Raw genomic sequence first — 18902 nt, forward strand, 5'->3', positions numbered from 1 at the left:
TTTAGTGGCAACTTGCACTATTAATATCTTGATACAACAATGCATAATTCTTTCTGAAAACAATTTTATTTTTAAGAAATCGGAACTATTCAGACTGTTGCAGCTACATTTTTCAACTTGTTGGTGTTGTATTACAGTAAGAAGGTATTGTTTTCCCAGGCGTTGCCTGCATTACGATAAGCAAACACTACCGTTTTATTAGTCGGTAGACGAACGGTGTACATTTATAAAAACATACAATGAGAATTCTAATTGTACGTGTCGTACGTATATGTGTACCATTTGTAAGTAAAGTCGAAGAATAACACTAAAGAGAAATGCATCCGTTAACATACTGGAATTCAATACATCGATCTGATTTGAAACTTTTAGAATACCTATCCTATCATATAAGATATTCGTATTCTCTCTTAACGGTTATTGAAGTACAGGATGATACGGGAAAATTTGAGCTCGTTGCATGTGCCCTTTTTCGCTAACAGCGATACTAAACGAGTATGTTCGTGGAAGAGTACGGATATTTATTAAAAATTATCTCGTAACACAGATCTTTTGTAAAACCACACACGAACGGTGTTAGGAGTATAACGAAGAGAAAGAGTATATAAGTAATATTACAGAAATCTTTCATTGCAAGATTATCTCCGATTTTTCTTTACTCGGTGGAAACGGAAGTAAGTTTGTGTTACACCGAAAGAGAAAAGAAACACGTTACGATGCAGGCAATTTCTTTTCCTATAACTAAACAAAATCTCCGAATGCTCAAATTAACGAACGTATTGGCATCAATGAGAAAATCGTGGTCGAGAAATAGACGAAGTAGGGTAATCAAGACAGCAAATATGTATGCAACAGCTAAATAAAAATGCAGTCATTACAGTATCTAGTCGATCTAAAACTCTCCAGAATCCGCTACTATGATCTTTTTGGAGGTCTTGCCGCTCTGGGAACCCATGGCTTCCAACTGGAACACAAAATTGTCAGTCAATTTCCCAAAGTAAACGATATCTCTTAAGATAGCACATATTACTTTCTCGTTCGAACTGTACGATAAGTAAGTCTGGAGCTATGAGCTAAAGATATTCCAAGAGGTACCTTTCTAACAACGTCCATTCCCTCGACGACTTTTCCAAACACAACGTGCTTTCCGTCAAGCCAACTGGTCTTGGCACTGGTGATAAAGAACTGGCTGCCGTTGGTGTTGGGACCAGCGTTCGCCATAGAGAGTATACCAGGTTCGGTATGGGTGAGCTTGAAGTTCTCGTCCTCGAACCTAGCACCATAGATGGATTTGCCACCAGTACCGTTGTGGTTGGTGAAGTCACCACCCTGGCACATGAAGTTCGGGATCACCCTGTGGAAGCTGCTGCCCTTGTATCCGAAACCCTTCTCACCGGTACAGAGGGCGCGGAAATTCTCCGCCGTCTTAGGGACAACATCCTTCCTCAACTGTAAAAAATATTATTTTATAGTTATAAAAGTTTGTATAACTATAAAAATGTTATTAAAAAATTAAAAGTGTGAGTTTGTATTTATTTATAATGCATATATTATACATGTGTGCGTGTATAATACATGTATATTGTTCGCGCATAAAGATACATAATACAGCATTCTGATTGACATAAATTAAATATTAATGTTATGCAAAACGGAAAAAACGGCAAACTCAAGAGGAAAATTCACAACTATTTAAATCTGTTTAGAAAAAAATATCGATTAAAAACGATGACGGAAGATGAACAGTATTTCGGAGAATCACTAATAGCGCCATCTGTGTTTAAAACCTTCAACTTGCAATAAAAAAATTTCCAGTATCTCAACATTATATAAAATGCAAATCAAAATCGCGATTGCAAAAATATGTATTTCGCACAAAGTGCTATTCATCGATCAACGTATCCTACTGTGCATACCGCACTTAATGTAGCATGCCTGTTGAATAAACTATCTTCCGTATAAAACAAGTATATATTTTATACACACACGCACACATGTACATACAAAACTTCGCGATATCAAGTATGAACCACGTCAATGTGCTGGAGTCATGCGAAAATTATATAAAAAAAACATCTTATCTTATCTATTATAATGTTAAGATTATCGAAAATGTATCGAAAGGCTGCACGCGCGAATAATTTCCACTTCACATCTTCATATCTCGAATAACAGCATTGTTGACTAATTTCTCGCGAGATTTCGTTTAAAGAAATTTCCTGAAATTGCAAAAACTGCCAGCTCCGAAGCAACACGTGCACGAGGCACGTACATGCGGATCGTTTGACCGGTGCTCTCGTCGTCAGTGGAAAATTTCGCAACGGCCCAAGCGTGCATTCGCGCGACCATGACGCATCGCTTACGAAGACTCGTTGCAAACTTCACGAGACTGCAAAATGCGACAACGGCCGGCCGTACGCGTTGCTCGTCGATTGCTAGACTTTATCGCTGGACGATGACGATCGAAAGGCGCGTGGCTAAGCGAGCTGAAACTCGGTAGATCGCGAACCGGCTTAGTGGAAAAATCAAGATGGCCAAGCATGCTGGAATCGCCGAGTGCACCGTCGAGCTCGCGAAGTTGGCCGATATTACAGAGCGATCGCTCACGAATTTCCACTCACCTCCATGACGATGCGACCCACGGGCTTCTCGTCCGCGGTCATATCGAAGAAAACGCGTGGCAGTGCCATGTTTTTAGCTGCTGCGGCGAAACTTCGTAAGAGCGTGTCGAAGGACGGTCGTCTCGGGCGGGCGGTGGCTCCGAAATGGCTCGACTGCCTGAAGGTCGAATCAATTGACAGCCGGCAAATCGATCTCAACGCCATTCTACGCTTCTAGAAACCCGCCGGAAATCGATCCCACGATACTCGATCCGCGTTATTCGCCGAATGACACTGGTTTGAATGATTTTACGGGGTTTTCGCGGGCTATTTCGTGAAAATATTATGTAATAAAAGAATGTTTTCTATTGCGAATTAACCGTCGTCGAATGACCGAGTGACACCTCGACGCCAGCCAATCAGGAGCTACGGTTCCGTGGATCCAACCGACCAATCAAATTGCGTCGCATAGGTTCTTACCTCTGTATATTTATCCAACTCTGCAGTGGACAAACTTTTGATACTATAATCTTGATAGCATTCCGTATAATTTGAAAATAAACAAATATTTTTTTAATGCGTTTAATAGTGCATAATTTTTATACGCATTTCTCTGAATACATACATATATGTATATGTATAGATGAATTATTAAATCTCTAACTTGTTATCACTAAAATTTTATCATTCAAAACTCACTTTCGTTCATTTGCTGTTGAATTGTGATATCTGGAAAATTTATTAATTTGGAAATTAATTTTACACTAGCGAGCGCTCAACCAGAGAGAAGCCTGAGAGCGGTCACGCTCGCGTTTCACTGTAACGCCTCAAACGTGGACATGTGCGTTCCACTTGACGCTCCCAACGCTCGCGGCGTCATTCTATCTTTATTCAATATTCAGTGAGCAATAAAGACAGAATCACTTCAATCACTTCAATGTCCACGTTTGAGGCGTTACAGTTAAAACGCGAGCGTGACCGCTCTCAGGCTTCTCTCTGGCTCAACATTAAAGTCACTAGATTGATAAAGTACCGCAATCCGTGGTAAAATACGTGGAATAAAAATGGCGTTGGAAGTGTATTTAGTGCAAACATGCAACTTATCAACACACTAAGTGCAATTCTACGAAGCAGCGTTGCGTTGTATCTCCATTGAGAAAGGTTACATATTGTGATAGATGTGAAGAGAACATAATTGTGATGAAAACACCGTGTAGTTGGAATTAAAATGGCGGACGATTGCGGTACTTTATCTATCTAGTGACTTTAGCTCAACATAAGGCTGTGCTGCCATCTATTGAAAGCGTGTTGAATTTAATTGGAAATATTAAGATTACCTCGTTATAAGAATGGATTATAGCCGATATTCATAGGCGGATCTTATATTTAAGATCGTCTTAGTTAAATTCATTGCAGATGTTGTATGGATCATTTCATTGGCTATGGAGAATCTGAAGATATACTTAAGATAGTCTTAAATATAGGATCCGACTATGAATACCGGCCTATGAATAATTCCCTAAAGCTGTATTCGAGATAGTTTTAAGTATATCTTATAGATACTAATAAAGCTATCTGATTGGCCAATAAATATCTTATGATTATATTTAAACAACTTTAATATAAGAGAAATTATAAATACAGTCTTACGATTATATTTGCAATAAAATAGAATATAACGGCTAAAACATAACAATAATAAGAGATGTCATGAGATAAAATCATGAATTATTATTTTAAGAACAAATAATTTATAACATTTTTAGCACATCAGGAGACAATAAACTTCTTCATCGTACGTGTTGAGTAATAGAAAACGATAAGACGACAGCAGTATGATAATGTGCGAGTGAAAGAATGCGTATTAAACAAACACACTTTCAGACTGGATTCTGTTTGTAAATACGAACGTAACGTCGTATCTTACGACGCAGCGTGATCTACCAATGTCAATGCTATTTTGTCGTATACGACGAAATTTGATGAGTTGTTGCGTTACGTATTACGCTAATCCAATAATTTAATAAATCATTCTCTGATATAAAGACAAACCGTAGTAAATCATTAAATTAGCAATTTTTTAGCGATCATGAATCGAAAATTATAGAAATTCGGTATCTCCTAATAAGAAGCACATTTTGACGAATCAAAAGACGATTTTTGTATAACCAAATAGAGTGATGAAAAACTATTTTGATTCTTAAAATATACAACAAATCACATGTGTGTGATTATATAATTTTCTCGATTTTAATGGTTCGTCCATTGAATGCTTTGTTTCTTTGTCAATTGATTGTTATTTTGCTTATTCAGTCCGTTATAACGTTCGAGCGTGAGAGTCAGGAATCGAGGACGAAGAGATAGAGAAAAGTAACGGAGTGAGTAACGGATTTAATTTAATGCATCCTGTCGACGTGCTCCAAAATTTTACAGTAGATTGTCAATGTACCCAGCAAACACAAAGTAACAGTAATATACATGTTATGTTATAATTTCCCACTCAACAATGTAATTGTTACATAACACGTATGTTATGTTGTATTTATATTAATGAGTGGGAAATTATAACATAACATATATATTACTGTTACTTTGTGTTTGCTGGGTAGCAAGTCTAAACTTGGCGTCTGCTCTAATAGCAATCGTTTCAAATCTAACAGACAACGACTATAAGCTTGTCTTCAAAGAATTTACAATATACAGAAATTCTTGTAATTTCTGATATCTTTAATTAAAATCAGTGATAACATTTTGACTGATAACGAAACTGTTTTGAAATATTTATGATGACTTCATCTGTTTAGACACATCTATATTAAATTAAATGTTTTGAATATTTAGCTTAATGAACAATTGTTCAGTCCGTGTTACTTTAATAATTTTTCACGAGAGAAGAAATATATAAAATCACTTGCAAACTAAAAATATTCCGTTTTGATAAATTGAGAGACACATAATTATATGACAATTGTGATTACGTATCCGTCATAAAAGTCTTACTCGTCCGATAATATCATGTATGCAAAACTTTGTAGAATTTCGTCACGCAATATGAGACGATATTTCCCAGCCAGTTCACATGACATTGTATGTTTTCTTGGAATATTGACAATAGATTCCAGGAACTTAAATGATTTTGGAAAATAAACGCTGACTTCTGTACGTTATCAACAGATATACAAGTCATTAACCGCAATATTTGAGAATCCAAGTTAATCAGCTAGTTAATCATCACGGGGAAATGATTAGTCCAGTTTCACTATAATTAGGTATAATTAGAAATCGATAAAATTAGAGATCAAATTATGATTCAAGATTTAATTGTTACGCTCGAGTTTCCACAAAAACGTAAACATGAAATTTACTACCTTCGATATTGAAATTTGATCTCAATAACAATGCGAAAGAATGCACGAATTCACGCTGCGAGAGCAAACAAACATTTCATCAAAGCATTACACTTATATATTGGATTATCTGTGAGAGATAAATGAAACAATATTACCTACATGGCCCCAAACATCTTTTGTTATTACTTCGAGTGAATCGACTTCGATTGACATTCTAAAGGCAATATGTCTGTAGTCCGTTCTCATAAGTCGTCTTATAAATATGATCGTAGATATTTGTTAGTCAATCAGATAACCGTATTGGTATCTAAAAAGTACACTCAAGCTACTCATTTTAAGAATGGGCCATGAAAGAAAGAATCGCCCTAAATCAGAGGTCTAAACGGAGATCGTGAATCGTGAACTCTGTTGTGTCATTGTGGAGCGTCCGGTGGGTGGTGGGAGGCTACGTGGGCAAATAATGAGGGGGGGATGACGTGGTGGGGGAGAACGTTGCGGTTAACCGCAATAATCTCGTGGGGATGAGTATATACTGGCGATTGCGGGCATTCGTTCTCGCAAACGTGCTTTACGCCGCCCCGCGTGTCGCGTCTCTGTCGCGCTGTTAACGTAATTCGCGTCCCGCTCGGAGAGCTCTCCACGCGCTTGCGGATCGCGATTTTGCTGTTCACCGCGCGTACAATACGATCCAACGTTTCTCTGGAACGTATCGCGGGATCGATCGATCGCGATCTGCGCGAGCTACGTTTTCTGTTTGAACGAGGATTCGTTACCGACTTACGTGCGGATCACCGCGCGAATGATATCGTCTCGCAGGCTGAGCCGCAATTCCGGCTGTTCCGCGATAACGCGATCGAGCCCTGGTGCGGCGGCTCCGTAGACACGTGTGCTATCGTCGGGCAAGAGTCGCGCTTGGACCGCAACAGTGAAGATGCAACGGCGCGTAACTGAGAGTTGAGTTATTAAAAACACACGGTTTCGTACGCAGCAATGATACCTTGTACGCGTCGAATCGTACCGCGCGCGCCGTGCTGCGAGAGGATGCTTCGGTCGGCAGGTCCTCGAGATTTGCCGCGCGATGATTAAACGGCAGGCGTTGATCGAGGAAGGCTCAAGCGCACTGCGAAACGACGAGCGAAGTGAAGTCGCGCACCGCCAGAAACGCGTAATCCTCGATTACGATCCAGATTCCGAGCGCGTCGACTTCTATCCCGACAAATAGTGATTTCGTCGGCAAAAGCAAGCTCGCGCGTGGTTGGATTCTCGTGACGAGAGTCGCGTCTATTCGCGGTCCGTGCTCCGTGACCGAGCGGGTCACGTGACGGCTCCCCGGCACCTCGATGTCGTGTTCGCGACGTAATTTCGCCGGCGCTCCGAGGTCACGTGAGTGACGAGATCACCTGGTGTTCCGTAAACCGCACGGTGAAACTTGCCGCCGTAAATGCATCGTTGCCCTCTCACCACGTGGACTATTCCCGCACCGTGGTCTTTTGGAACACCCTCGAGCTAAATATACGCGCAGTCACGGAATAAGACACATATGTGTATATAACACACACGCATAATAAATATACACGCATGCACACAAATATCGTACACATATACACACATTTCTACTCTCTATCTCTTTCTCGCGTGTCGTTGCGACCGCGTGTATTAACGAGTGTCGCGCCGTGCGGTTTTCCGCAGTTTTTGCGAACAACAGTGCGCGCGTGCGAGTCCGTGCGTGTGTATCACGCGGTGATTATTGGTTTTTCTACGCGACGAAGATGGAGGACACAATGAGCCCAAGAAATTCGTCGGGGATCGTGAGCCTGTCCGGCTTCATGCTGCTGTTCGGCTCGCTGATCGCCGGTGGAATCATCCTCGTGATCAGCTACGTCGTCAGCCGGTTGTTCCGATCCCGTCGGTCACAGGGTTTGCCGAAAAGTAAGCATCCCCAGTCATCATTTCATTTCGGAGCACGCGAGTGCATGCGTGCATGCACGTATGCCCTTTCGCGCCTATAGGGTGAAACGACTGTTACATGCTTCTCTAGATGCTCAGCGCGCTAACTTCAAGCGGCACACGTTCGATACATACTCGATCATATTGAAAATAAAAGTTGTTTTAATCTTGACAGGTACCAAAAAATGTATCGCGTGACAATATCCGTGACAATATCGCTCAGTTATCATTAGAGTTATATTTTCTCTAAACTTGGAATTTGTGATTTAATATTTATAATTGGAGATAATAGCGATTTAAAGTTTTTAATTTGGGATTTTAAACTTGAAGTCTGGAATCCTTCGACTTATACTTTTGAAAATTTAAGATTTAGATTTCAACGTAAAATTACAAATTTCGACAAATTGGAATTGGAGTTTTCACGATTGTCTTGTTCGGTTTCCATGTTACGTTAAACCGGATCATGCAAACCTAATACAAACATATAGACATTCACAGATATCTGTAATCTTAGATAAGCAGCATTAGTCTTTCGGCGAAGCCGTTAGACTCGTGTTTCCCGCCAGAAATGACAGGTGCGCGCAACTTTTCCGTTTAAATGCCCAGCTAAATAGGCGGTAACGTGAGAGAAGATGCTCGAGCGATCTATCTCGAGAATTACTTTATTTTCTAAAAAAAAGAAAAGATATCGCCACGCTCTGATATGCGTTTATCACAAAAATGATAAGAGCTCTTCTCTTGCGATGGGATAAACGCGTTGAGCAACATTGTATGTTTTCCCGTTAACTTCTGCGATTCAGTGCATATCGCGTTTATTATTGTGATAGTAACAAAGTTGCACATTTTCGCATTACGTTGCTTCTTTCTTGTAAAGAAATCAGTGAAACTTTCATGATTTGATAAACACGCATGATTGTGGTTCTCGTTAGTCTCACATGGCAATGCGACCGTCACGTTAACACATGCGACAATGGTGCATATTATCCATAAAACATGGCAAACGAAAGATTCAAACGCACAGTAGATTTATGCATACATAACACTTTCAATTATTATTTGAATAATTGAATAATTACTTTTAACATTTATGTCAATAAGTGACCGATTCTATTCTGATAATTACAGTCCAATTAAGAATAGATATCAAACTGTTAACGTTGCGTTCATAAAAACGGAAAATCGAAATTAAAATCGAAATATATAAAACAAAATTGTCGGAATCCACTGATTAGTTATTTTACAATAAGTTGTTAACTTACCACAGCCTAAAGATCAAGATCCGTTTGAAGGCGATTTTTGAAAGAAAAGAAATACAAATGAAGATAAAAAAGAGAAATTAACTTTTTAATGCTTTCTAATGATATATCTGCTTGTAAGTACAAGCAGAAAGCTGATTTTGAAAGCTGATATTCTCGTTTTAACGAAAGTTAATTATTACAAAAGTAGCTTTCGAGCTGTCGTTATCTATGAATGAGATATTACATCAAAGATATGTAGAACCTTCGGCAAAATTCTTGGCATGGTGACAACGGTTTTCACCACAGAAATTTTGTTTCGAGAATATGCAGGTTTGTGTTTTTGTATTTGCCTTAACGATATCGAAACCCTTCGTCATCATATCGAGATATAAATGATCTCGCGTTTGAAAGAACCTAAAATCCAGTTGTAAATCGAAATGCTTAATGCTCTTAAATTCTTTGTCTATCATATAATAATATAAAAGTATCCCAGATAACAAGGTGACGTCTAATGACGTCTTAATGATGTCTATAATGACGTCTTAATAACGTCATTTGACGTCACCTTGCTACTTGGGTAATGATATAATTAATTTATTTAAAATGTTAATATAGAAGGAAAAGAAATGAAAGTATGAAAATAATTAGCACATGAAATTAATTATTATTATGATAATTTATATATTATTTGATTTAATAATACCAAGTCTTATCCATTAAATATTTTTTAATTAGCGCAGATTTCTGATAGCTCATCTTTTTTGTAGGAATAGGTTCAAATAATCCGCTACATGTGTACTTGTTTTAACACCTTTTTTAACTTTTTTGGAAAGCTATTTCTTTAGAAATATTTAGAAAATCTTTAAAAATATGTTTTCCGTAGAATACAGAAGTATTATTCGCAACATAGTATTGTTGCAACTTTGTTTTTTTAAACATCTTTAACTAAAGTTAAAAAGACTATTATTGTTATATGTTCGTTGTCCATGCTAGATTACAATACCTCGTTTGCTCAATTTATATTTATTGAATCGCAATACACACAAAATAGATCCGCATGATATATTCGCTCGATCGATTCTACCTACTTCGATCCTCTTTCCACTATTGATACTTGCTTCCTTCAGACGCGCTAACTCTTAGGATTCAGACATAATGAGAGGAATAAGGAACACGGAATAAAACATAATTGTCAAAATCAAAAATAGGCAATTAAATCAAAAGTAGGGAATGAAATTAAAAATAAGGAATTAAATTTTGACCAATTAAAAATAGGAAATTAAATTTTAACCAATGAATAGCTATGCATGCGTGAATTGGTGAACGGATAAGTGTGCATGGGAGATCCTTGGGGATAGGCATAGATCAGTAGACAAAGAAGGGAGAACGCCTAAGGTCTAGGACGCTAGGAGGGCTAGGAACCAATGAAATGCTAGTATATTACAGTCATCATAGAAAACTATTGCCGCTGGTAATTATCGCCACTCAGTCTGTGTTAGGACGCTAAGGCGAACAGTAGTTACCTGCATTCTCAGTGCAACTTACTAGCTAGTCTAGCCAAATTTACATATTAATTACGTATTAATATAGTTAATTAGTTATCATGGGAAACTTTCTAAGTCAAGACAATTGCGAGCCTGCAATCTCAGATTTACGCGAACTTGTCGCCTTTTGTAAGCGTTCTTATGGTTCATATAAACTGCATAATTATAATTCTAATAAAATGCGTACTCATGGTTCATATACAGTGATTCATATAACTTTTGATTCTAATAAAGTGGATAATTATGATTCTAATAAAGTACACAATTCAGTTGGTATGTTGATTCGGAGATTCGTGTATTTGTCATAGTGCTTAATTGTCTCTTTGCCTTGTTTTACAGGTAAAGAATCCTCGAGGAAGGAGCAGAATCATGAAGTCCCCGTGCCTCAACAAGGTGGTAAAAAATTGAAGAATAGGAAACGTCGCGAGCCTCAGCAAAAATTCACGCACTCCTGGCTCGTTGGTTCGTTGAGGGGTCACACCGACAGCGTGCTTGATTTGCATTTCTCCACGAATGGCAAATACGTCGGGACTTGTGCCGAAGGTATGTGAAAAAATCATCTATCTCACTTGTTCGCGTAACTCTGAGAGCAGTGGTCGTGGTATACGTGGTGGATAATAGTATATAAAAATAATACATATATATATATATATATATATATATGCATTATTTAATGTAAATTCTATTTTTCGAAAAAGGCGGACTTTTTCCAAAGAAGCTCCACGAATGTCTTCGCTTTTCAAGATACGATATACATATATATGGTGTATGTCACGAATCATTTCCTCCAATTATGCCATCATTTGTTACCAAGTTTCTGGCAACTTTCACATTCCACAACTTGATAACATTCCATTGGTCAGTCGTACCCTCCGGCGATGCCAGAACCGACATTTAATAACAAGATAGCACAAATGGAGGGAATGACTTGTGATGTACACAATATATACATATTTTGTATCTTGAAAAGCGAAAAACACTCGCGAAGCTTCTTTGGAAAAAGTCCACTGGTTTTCGAAAAATAGAATTTACGTTGAATACAAGTTATCTCAAACATATTGGTTTTAGTTTCATATAGGCACACAGTAGTTTTCGATTGGAAACAAACAACGAAAATTTTTATTAACTTTACGTTTCAAACTCAGATAATTGAAAAATCGTAGCGAACAAGCTTCTGGTAAAAATGTTGAGAAAAGTCTTTTCGGATATGGATATATGAATCATTCAGTGGTAGAACTTCACGTCAGTGATGCTTGGTAACAAGGGATATAGCATGAATAGAGGAAAAGGCTCGTGACGCACAGTCGTGTCCGTGTCCCGAGCCATGCTATTAAACCCCGTTTTTGACATCACTGCTCCACATTACGTTATAAAACAGTATGCCACCGTAAGAGTTACGTTAGAGCAAGAGAAATATTGTTTCATTTATGACGACTTAATAATATTTATTAATATAATGATCCACACGGCACACAAATGGCATAAATCATGCGGCAATGTGTATTATGCTAAAAATTAATTAATGCATATTTAATTCTTACTGTGTTCTGACAGTAAGTTATTTTTTATGTGCATGCAACTTGTATTTCACATATAAATCACATATTGTAGCGGCATAATATTGCTTTAATCTTTCTTTCTTTCTTTTGATTTTAGCAATTATTAAATATGACAATTATTAAATTGTCATTTGATGATTGTACATCATTATAAATAAAAAGATAAATTCCTTGGATAATCTCAAGAGTCACTAGAAATTATTAATGCATTTTTATATATTTAAGCAATGCGTGTAATATAATGCCACGATGCCGCAGATATTGATGTTAAATAATAGTTAAATGTTAGAAATTGTTACATTATTTACAGGCAAGTCGAATCGCGGTATTTATAACATTAATATTGGTAAAAGAAAAATATAGAATATACAATATTTATAAGATGTATAATATAAAAGAGAATATTATTCTCATTTATCAGTAATCTAAAATATTCATAAAAAAATATTGATATTTTTATATTAAGTACAAAGAATGAAGAATGATATATGAATTCGATGTACAATTTCTGTGCTTCTTTCGATCTTATTAGTTTGATTACATACGCAGTTTGCGAACATGTAGTTTTAATTTTTCTAAATATTTTCATCCTTTAGTAAATTGTTAAATATACGTTAAATGTACAAAAATGCGTGGGTTCAAGAAAATAACGGTATGCCGATATTCGGGTTGATGATGACACGTACGAAAGCAATGATGAAATTATCGAGAAAGGAGAAAACCTCAGGTAGAGAGAAAGAAAGAAATAGAGAGAAAGAAGGAATTCGTCATTCTTTTGATATTGACGATTGTTATCAATTCAGGCATTAAGCATATCAGCAAGCATATCAGGAAGATCTTGATAACTTCGAAGTGTAAAAATTGAAAGAAATTTGTATAATTTAAATATAAATAACTATACATATACATACATACGTTGCTCGCGTTTCTTTGCTTCTCGTCGTTTATCGAAGTATAATAGCGTAAGTTATCGCGTGGCGTGGCATGAATAAATTAATATAGTTGGAACAGTTGGTTCGCCTCGGTCTGGTAGGTCAAGCGCGATTCTGATGGAAATATATTTACTTTACGTAGTCGGCGTGAAGATCGCGTGATTGTAAGAAAATTGACGATAGGTTTTGACCAAATTGACTGTCAAGAATACTCTTGTCTTACTTGCAAATAAAAAGAGATAAAGATCATATCAAGATTACCACGAAAGTTGTCAAAAAATAATTTATTTTGGAGCAATCGCAAAAGATATTTTTAGAGCTACTTTTAAGGAAATAATAAAAGGAGTATAATAAAAAAATATTTTTATAGAGAGAAAGAGTGTATCTGTTACTGTAAATTTGATTAATTTGGCATAATTATGCATAATTATCAATGGTTTTGGTAAATTTAATAATAAATTTTTATGATTTTTATTAAATTTGTTCCATTTATTGATAATTATGAATGATCTCCAGTTCCAATTTGCAAGTCACAATCACGTCACAATGTGTTTGAATTTGCACCTGTATGTGTAGCACGCATTTCATTTTATTTCTAATTTTCCTTTAAAAAGGAGCTCTAGTAATTATGTAAAATAACCGGTAAAAATGATTATTATGATTATGAAATTTACAATTATCATCTCTATTAGTAATTATGCATAATTACGGGTATTGCGCATAATAACTAATTACTGAAATTTACGTAATACGTGTATGCATGTGTATGACGATATTATCTCCAGGGTAAATAATATCTTTATAGTCTATCTAGCAATTTTTTTATGCCATGTCGATTTTATTAATCTCAGTATCGATAAATTGTCCGATCTTAATTCGTTAATGGAATGTTTATCATGATTTTTGTAGTGAGACATTTATCTTGCAATTTCTAAATATGATTAGTTTGCATTTTGTTTCGCTCTTTGAAGAAGCGCTGTATAATCAGTGATTTGATTCTCGGAAATGATCACCGAAACTTTTGATACATCGGAATATGTTTTGTGATCCGCATTTGCATTGTCTGAAGTCTAAAATACAAATAATTCTATTGTCCATTTTTTTGTTCACTCTCTGAGTTTCTTTTTTGTTTCGTCGTTTATAAATTGGTTTTAATTCTGCTTCCTTAATGATTTTTGTCGTTTCTTTCCCTGCTTATAGACATATTAGCCGTAAAATTTAATTATATATATCGATTCTGCGATATTGATCATACTTTTGGTGTGTCCTGGTGAAATTCACAACTCTCATTGTTTTATCTTTATGTTTTGATGTTGCATATATGTAATCTAAATGGTAACACATCCACGGGAGAGAAAGAGAAATAGGAACGGCAGGAAAGTACGGATAAGACAGAATCTTGAATTTTTCAAAAAGTTTGCTAATTATGCAAAGGGGTACGAATAGCAAAATTGAATGATTATATTACTTATATTCATTAGTACACATTAACAAAATGTGAGATCATTAATGCGTTTCTAAATGGTTTAAATTTCTAAATGACAGTGTTATAGTTTATGACTTAGTATCTTCGCTTTTAATCAACTGAAAGACGTTGCATCCCCCAGCAACTTGATTTCTTGAAAACGTCGCAGACCAGGTATCTAGGCTAAAATAACCGACGAATATCTGTAGAAAACCACACGGGCCGGTTCGTTTCTCATCGGTAATATGATTAGCGAAAGTCTCGCATAAGAGTCTCGTTAAGTTCACTTTTACAGGCGCCGCTTTATTCTATTTCGAGAAGTGGTTTAATTATGCTTCTCGTGGCGGGCCGTTTCGCAATCAGAGCGCGAAACGTAGCTTTTCGCGCTTCTCTTGACGTTAACGGGTATCACGACAACACGATAAAACACTCCCATCGGGTGTATCGTGAATTTAACAGAACTAATTGCCGAATATCCTGATATCAAACTCTAAGTAAACGCAGCTGTTGCTATTCGAGCGGAAATTTGTAAAGAAACAATAAATTTTTCCGACTTCATTTTTCTATCGGGTATATCTTGAGACATGCATGTGGCTCCTTTTTCATGCGGAAGACGAGGCAAATTGATCGTATTCCGCAAATCCCGGGTACCCCTTCCCCGATAACACACCTATTGGAGTGGAAATATTACCGTGCATTCATCACGCAAAATTTGTACGAGATAACGCGAGCGCGAATAAAAACAATGTGCTGACCGCGATATTCCACATCGACTTATCTCCCCGAGATCATTCGCTGAATAATCTTCGTCGCAGAAACAACAGTTGTTCGGATGCTACCTTGCAGCCATGATCTGTCTCGATGTGAATCACTGCTCCTACGAGTCGAGCAACAAAGAGCCGCAAACGATCAAAAGCGACAAACTCGACGATACGGCATACCACCGGAACAAATTACGTTAGTATTCTTTCTTCTCTTCTATCTGTCCACGCGAAGATCAGTACAGAATCATTCTTGTGTATCGAATCACCAATTGACTACATGATCATTATCGAGCATTCCAGGCCATGCACTTTTGCCGATGACAGATGAAAAGTTTTAGCCGTTCGAATGCTTTTGTATTTTAAACATTCTTCAGATCTTTGTATTATTTGAAAAATATCTCACGTTGTTATTTGATAATTTTATTATTTTATTTTCTTAAACTTCTTCCTTTGCCGATCTATCGTTATTCGTTACAAAGATCTACTTGATTTTACATTTTTGTAAATGCACTTCTGCGCGTTTATATAACAATAAATTATAAATATATAATATATTTAAATATAACAATAAATTCGTTTCCTCGAATAATCGCATACAATGGAACGCTGATGTTATTTACTCCTGTGGATATACGCATTAATTCACGCTTAACAATGGTTAATTCGCAGCTTCTCTCGGTGTAAAACTCGTCTTCGAATAAAAAATCTAGCTTTTGTATCAAGAATTGATAACACGATCGTTATAATCGTTTTTCGTCGCGACTTTCTTCTCAACACGAAGCGAGAATATCCTTTTCATAGTGATTTCAACGACGACAAGAGCATAACAACGCGCCATCAAATGTCATCGATACGTGAATAAATCTCATCGCAAATTTTACTGCCATGCTTCATCTCGAAGAATCGTAAACCGCGTAATTGAATTTCGAACCCTCGCGAGAGAATTTGCACGGTGCGTTGAGGTTGCGTTCCATTGAGCATTGAAGAAACGCACTTGTGTGTTCCTTCATATCGCGCGCCGGCCATCAGCATTATGTTGGACATTAAAAGAGATCTTTTCGGCTAAGTATAGTGATAGAAAAAAGAAAGAAAGAAAGAAAGAAAGGTAAGAGAGAAAACAAGTTTGCATGCACGTATGATGTATGTGCGTGTGTGGACATTATGAAATGTAAAGCAAAATTTGGATCGCTTAAACTCACATATATCTATTTATTTTTTTTATGAAGATTGGTGGTTATCGTGGCTAGATCTCCCTGCAATCAACCCGTCGCTAGATACTCGATGTTGTCCGGAAATACCTTTACGTTATCGTCGCCCTCCAACCGAAGAGAACGTGCGGGATCGATTGAAATGTAGCAATTTAGCCATATCGCAAATGTTGGCACGTTATATTTTGACGCCGGAGCAGCTGTCTTCGATTGGCTATCCCGTGCAATGCGGCACTGCAGTTTGTCCGCAATACAGCATGTTAAACGCAGTGGTCAATCATGTGCCGTATCCGAGTAACAACCCCCAGGATAAGGAACCGATGTTTGCGGATAACTGTTATTGCACGTACAATTACGCGGGAACCCATTGCTTCAGCACGTCCTACAAGAGGCTCAAATGCGCGAGATGTGCCCAAATATTCTATCTCACTCAAACTAACGAGTACATGTGGAAAGATGAATGCGTTTATCACTGGGGCAAGTTCATCGAAAAGACGATTGATGGCTGCCCAGTCGGAGTGAAAATTTGGTCGTGCTGCGAAGGAGATGCTACAAGTCCCGGTTGCAGCATGGCGAAGTGGCACGTATGGACCGGCGTAATGCCCGGATATAACCCTCTTCGGGGTTTTATGAGGAGTAAGAAGCCCAAGATTCATCCGCGTGACGGCTTCTACGGTATATATGGACTCGACTGCGAAATGTGCTTCACACGGAATGGCCTCGAGATCATTCAGATCGCCATCGTCGACATGAATGGCACCGCTATATACCACTCATACGTCAAACCGGAAGCAGAAGTTCTTGATTATAACACGAGATTCAGCGGCATCACGGCGGGCGATTTGCAGGGCGTCGAGAAAACTCTCAGTGACGTGCACAGGGATATAGCGGCTTTCATTCATGAGGATACGATCTTAATCGGTCATAGTCTGGAGAACGATCTTAGGGCCTTGCGCTTGTTGCATAAGCACTGCATCGACACCAGCATTGTGTTTCCGCATTACTATGGCTATCCCTACCGTAACAGCCTCAAGTATTTGGCGAGGAGGGTGCTCAACCGAGATATTCAGGAGAAGATACACGACCCTGCGGAGGATGCCCGGACAGCCCTAGATCTGATGATGATAAAACTGCACAGTGACAGTTCTTCTCTCTGAGTAATTAGCTTTAAGTACAAAGGAACTGTGTGATAGGGAAGTTACGTGTCAGCCGTACCGCGGTGCTTACGATTAAAATTTGTGCAAAGGACTTTAAAAGAACCGCGGTCGCGACTGTGCTTTCTTCCTGTCTCGGTGTTGAGCTGGCCGGATGATGAATCTGTGATAATTGTATAAACTATAATAAAACGGTATATTGTGTTCCTGAGGTACGTCTCCTCCGTACGCACGCATACAATGAACGTTCGTAGATTACTTGCAATTGACATACATCATAGGGAGGTGCATTTCGACGGACGGCGGACGAACATTTTTCTCATGTTATTGGAGACTGTATTCAATTGGTCTTACATTGAAATAGCGACATTTTAAAACGCCGATTTTATTTTTGTACTAGACGACGATCAGTTGATCCATCCCGTACACTTAGAAAACTATGTTCGACCGGTTGTAAATGGCGGCCCGTCAAATTTCCCCTCTCTGATGTGCAGACTTCTGTAGCCGTCGTATGTTTTTATACATTACGCATATGTATGTACTATCACAAGCGTTTTATACATTGCGTATATCACGACGTTTTTATGTATCGCAATTTTGTACTTGTAACTGTATACAATAAAAAAATATAGATTATATTTATATTACATGCACATTTATTTCGTACCCTGCCATGCATGCATGTATTCAACAATTCTTTTCCTTTCCCTGCGAGGATATCATTGCGTCATAGAGATTCGTCATTGATACTAAGTGATACTGGTAAGTTCGCGTGCTGAGTTTTGTCGATGGGCTGCATTTAAATTCTACTCGCGACAGAACAGCAACCATGGAGGTTCCCCCGACGAGGACAAGTGATGGACGCCGATTATTTGACTCGCAAAACCTTGGTCCGAAACGAAAACTTCACGTTCATATTCGATCCGAATGCATTTATCGGATGAAAGTTTTTTGTCGTATAGAAGCGAATTTCAAGTTCAAGATAGCCATTCTGGAAAATCTGGAACATTAACAGAAAAGTCGTGTAACTTAGCAACAAAATTTGTGAAACTGCATTTCCGCACAAATAAATGTAACAGTAGTCTCTTTCCTTTATATGCAGACATCATGTATGCAAGTAATTCGCAAATTACATACAATC

General features: G+C 37.7%; 2 protein-coding genes across 2 annotated transcripts; one reads left to right on the forward strand and one right to left on the reverse strand.

Annotated features, from left to right (window-relative positions):
- Positions 1-50: 50 nt before the first annotated feature.
- Positions 51-2919, reverse strand: LOC105274825 (peptidyl-prolyl cis-trans isomerase). Its single transcript, XM_011331262.3, has 3 exons — positions 2622-2919; positions 1096-1449; positions 51-964 (listed from the first exon to the last, which is right to left on the reverse strand). Exons 1-3 carry the CDS (start codon positions 2823-2825, stop codon positions 893-895), a joined length of 630 nt encoding a protein of 209 aa, XP_011329564.1. The 5' UTR covers positions 2826-2919; the 3' UTR covers positions 51-892.
- A 3531-nt stretch (positions 2920-6450) lies between these two features.
- Positions 6451-18405, forward strand: LOC113561381 (RNA exonuclease 1 homolog). Its single transcript, XM_011331259.3, has 3 exons — positions 6451-7879; positions 11019-11222; positions 16626-18405. The coding sequence occupies exons 1-3, from the start codon at positions 7720-7722 to the stop codon at positions 17762-17764; spliced, it is 1503 nt and encodes a 500-aa protein (XP_011329561.1). The 5' UTR covers positions 6451-7719; the 3' UTR covers positions 17765-18405.
- Positions 18406-18902: the final 497 nt, after the last annotated feature.

This window comes from Ooceraea biroi, chromosome 8 (assembly GCF_003672135.1).
Source record: "Ooceraea biroi isolate clonal line C1 chromosome 8, Obir_v5.4, whole genome shotgun sequence".
In the NCBI taxonomy this organism is placed as follows: Eukaryota; Metazoa; Arthropoda; class Insecta; order Hymenoptera; family Formicidae; genus Ooceraea; species Ooceraea biroi.

Coding starts and splice junctions, on each gene's coding strand:
- LOC105274825 (XM_011331262.3), bottom strand. CDS start 2,825: ATGGCGTTGAGATCGATTTGCCGGCTGTCAATTGATTCGACCTTCAGG. Junction 1,450..2,621: donor TGGGTCGCATCGTCATGGAG/GTGAGTGGAAAT, acceptor TATTTTTTACAG/TTGAGGAAGGATGTTGTCCC. Junction 965..1,095: donor GAATGGACGTTGTTAGAAAG/GTACCTCTTGGA, acceptor TTTGTGTTCCAG/TTGGAAGCCATGGGTTCCCA.
- LOC113561381 (XM_011331259.3), top strand. CDS start 7,720: ATGGAGGACACAATGAGCCCAAGAAATTCGTCGGGGATCGTGAGCCTG. Junction 7,880..11,018: donor GTCACAGGGTTTGCCGAAAA/GTAAGCATCCCC, acceptor CTTGTTTTACAG/GTAAAGAATCCTCGAGGAAG. Junction 11,223..16,625: donor CGTCGGGACTTGTGCCGAAG/GTATGTGAAAAA, acceptor TTTTTTATGAAG/ATTGGTGGTTATCGTGGCTA.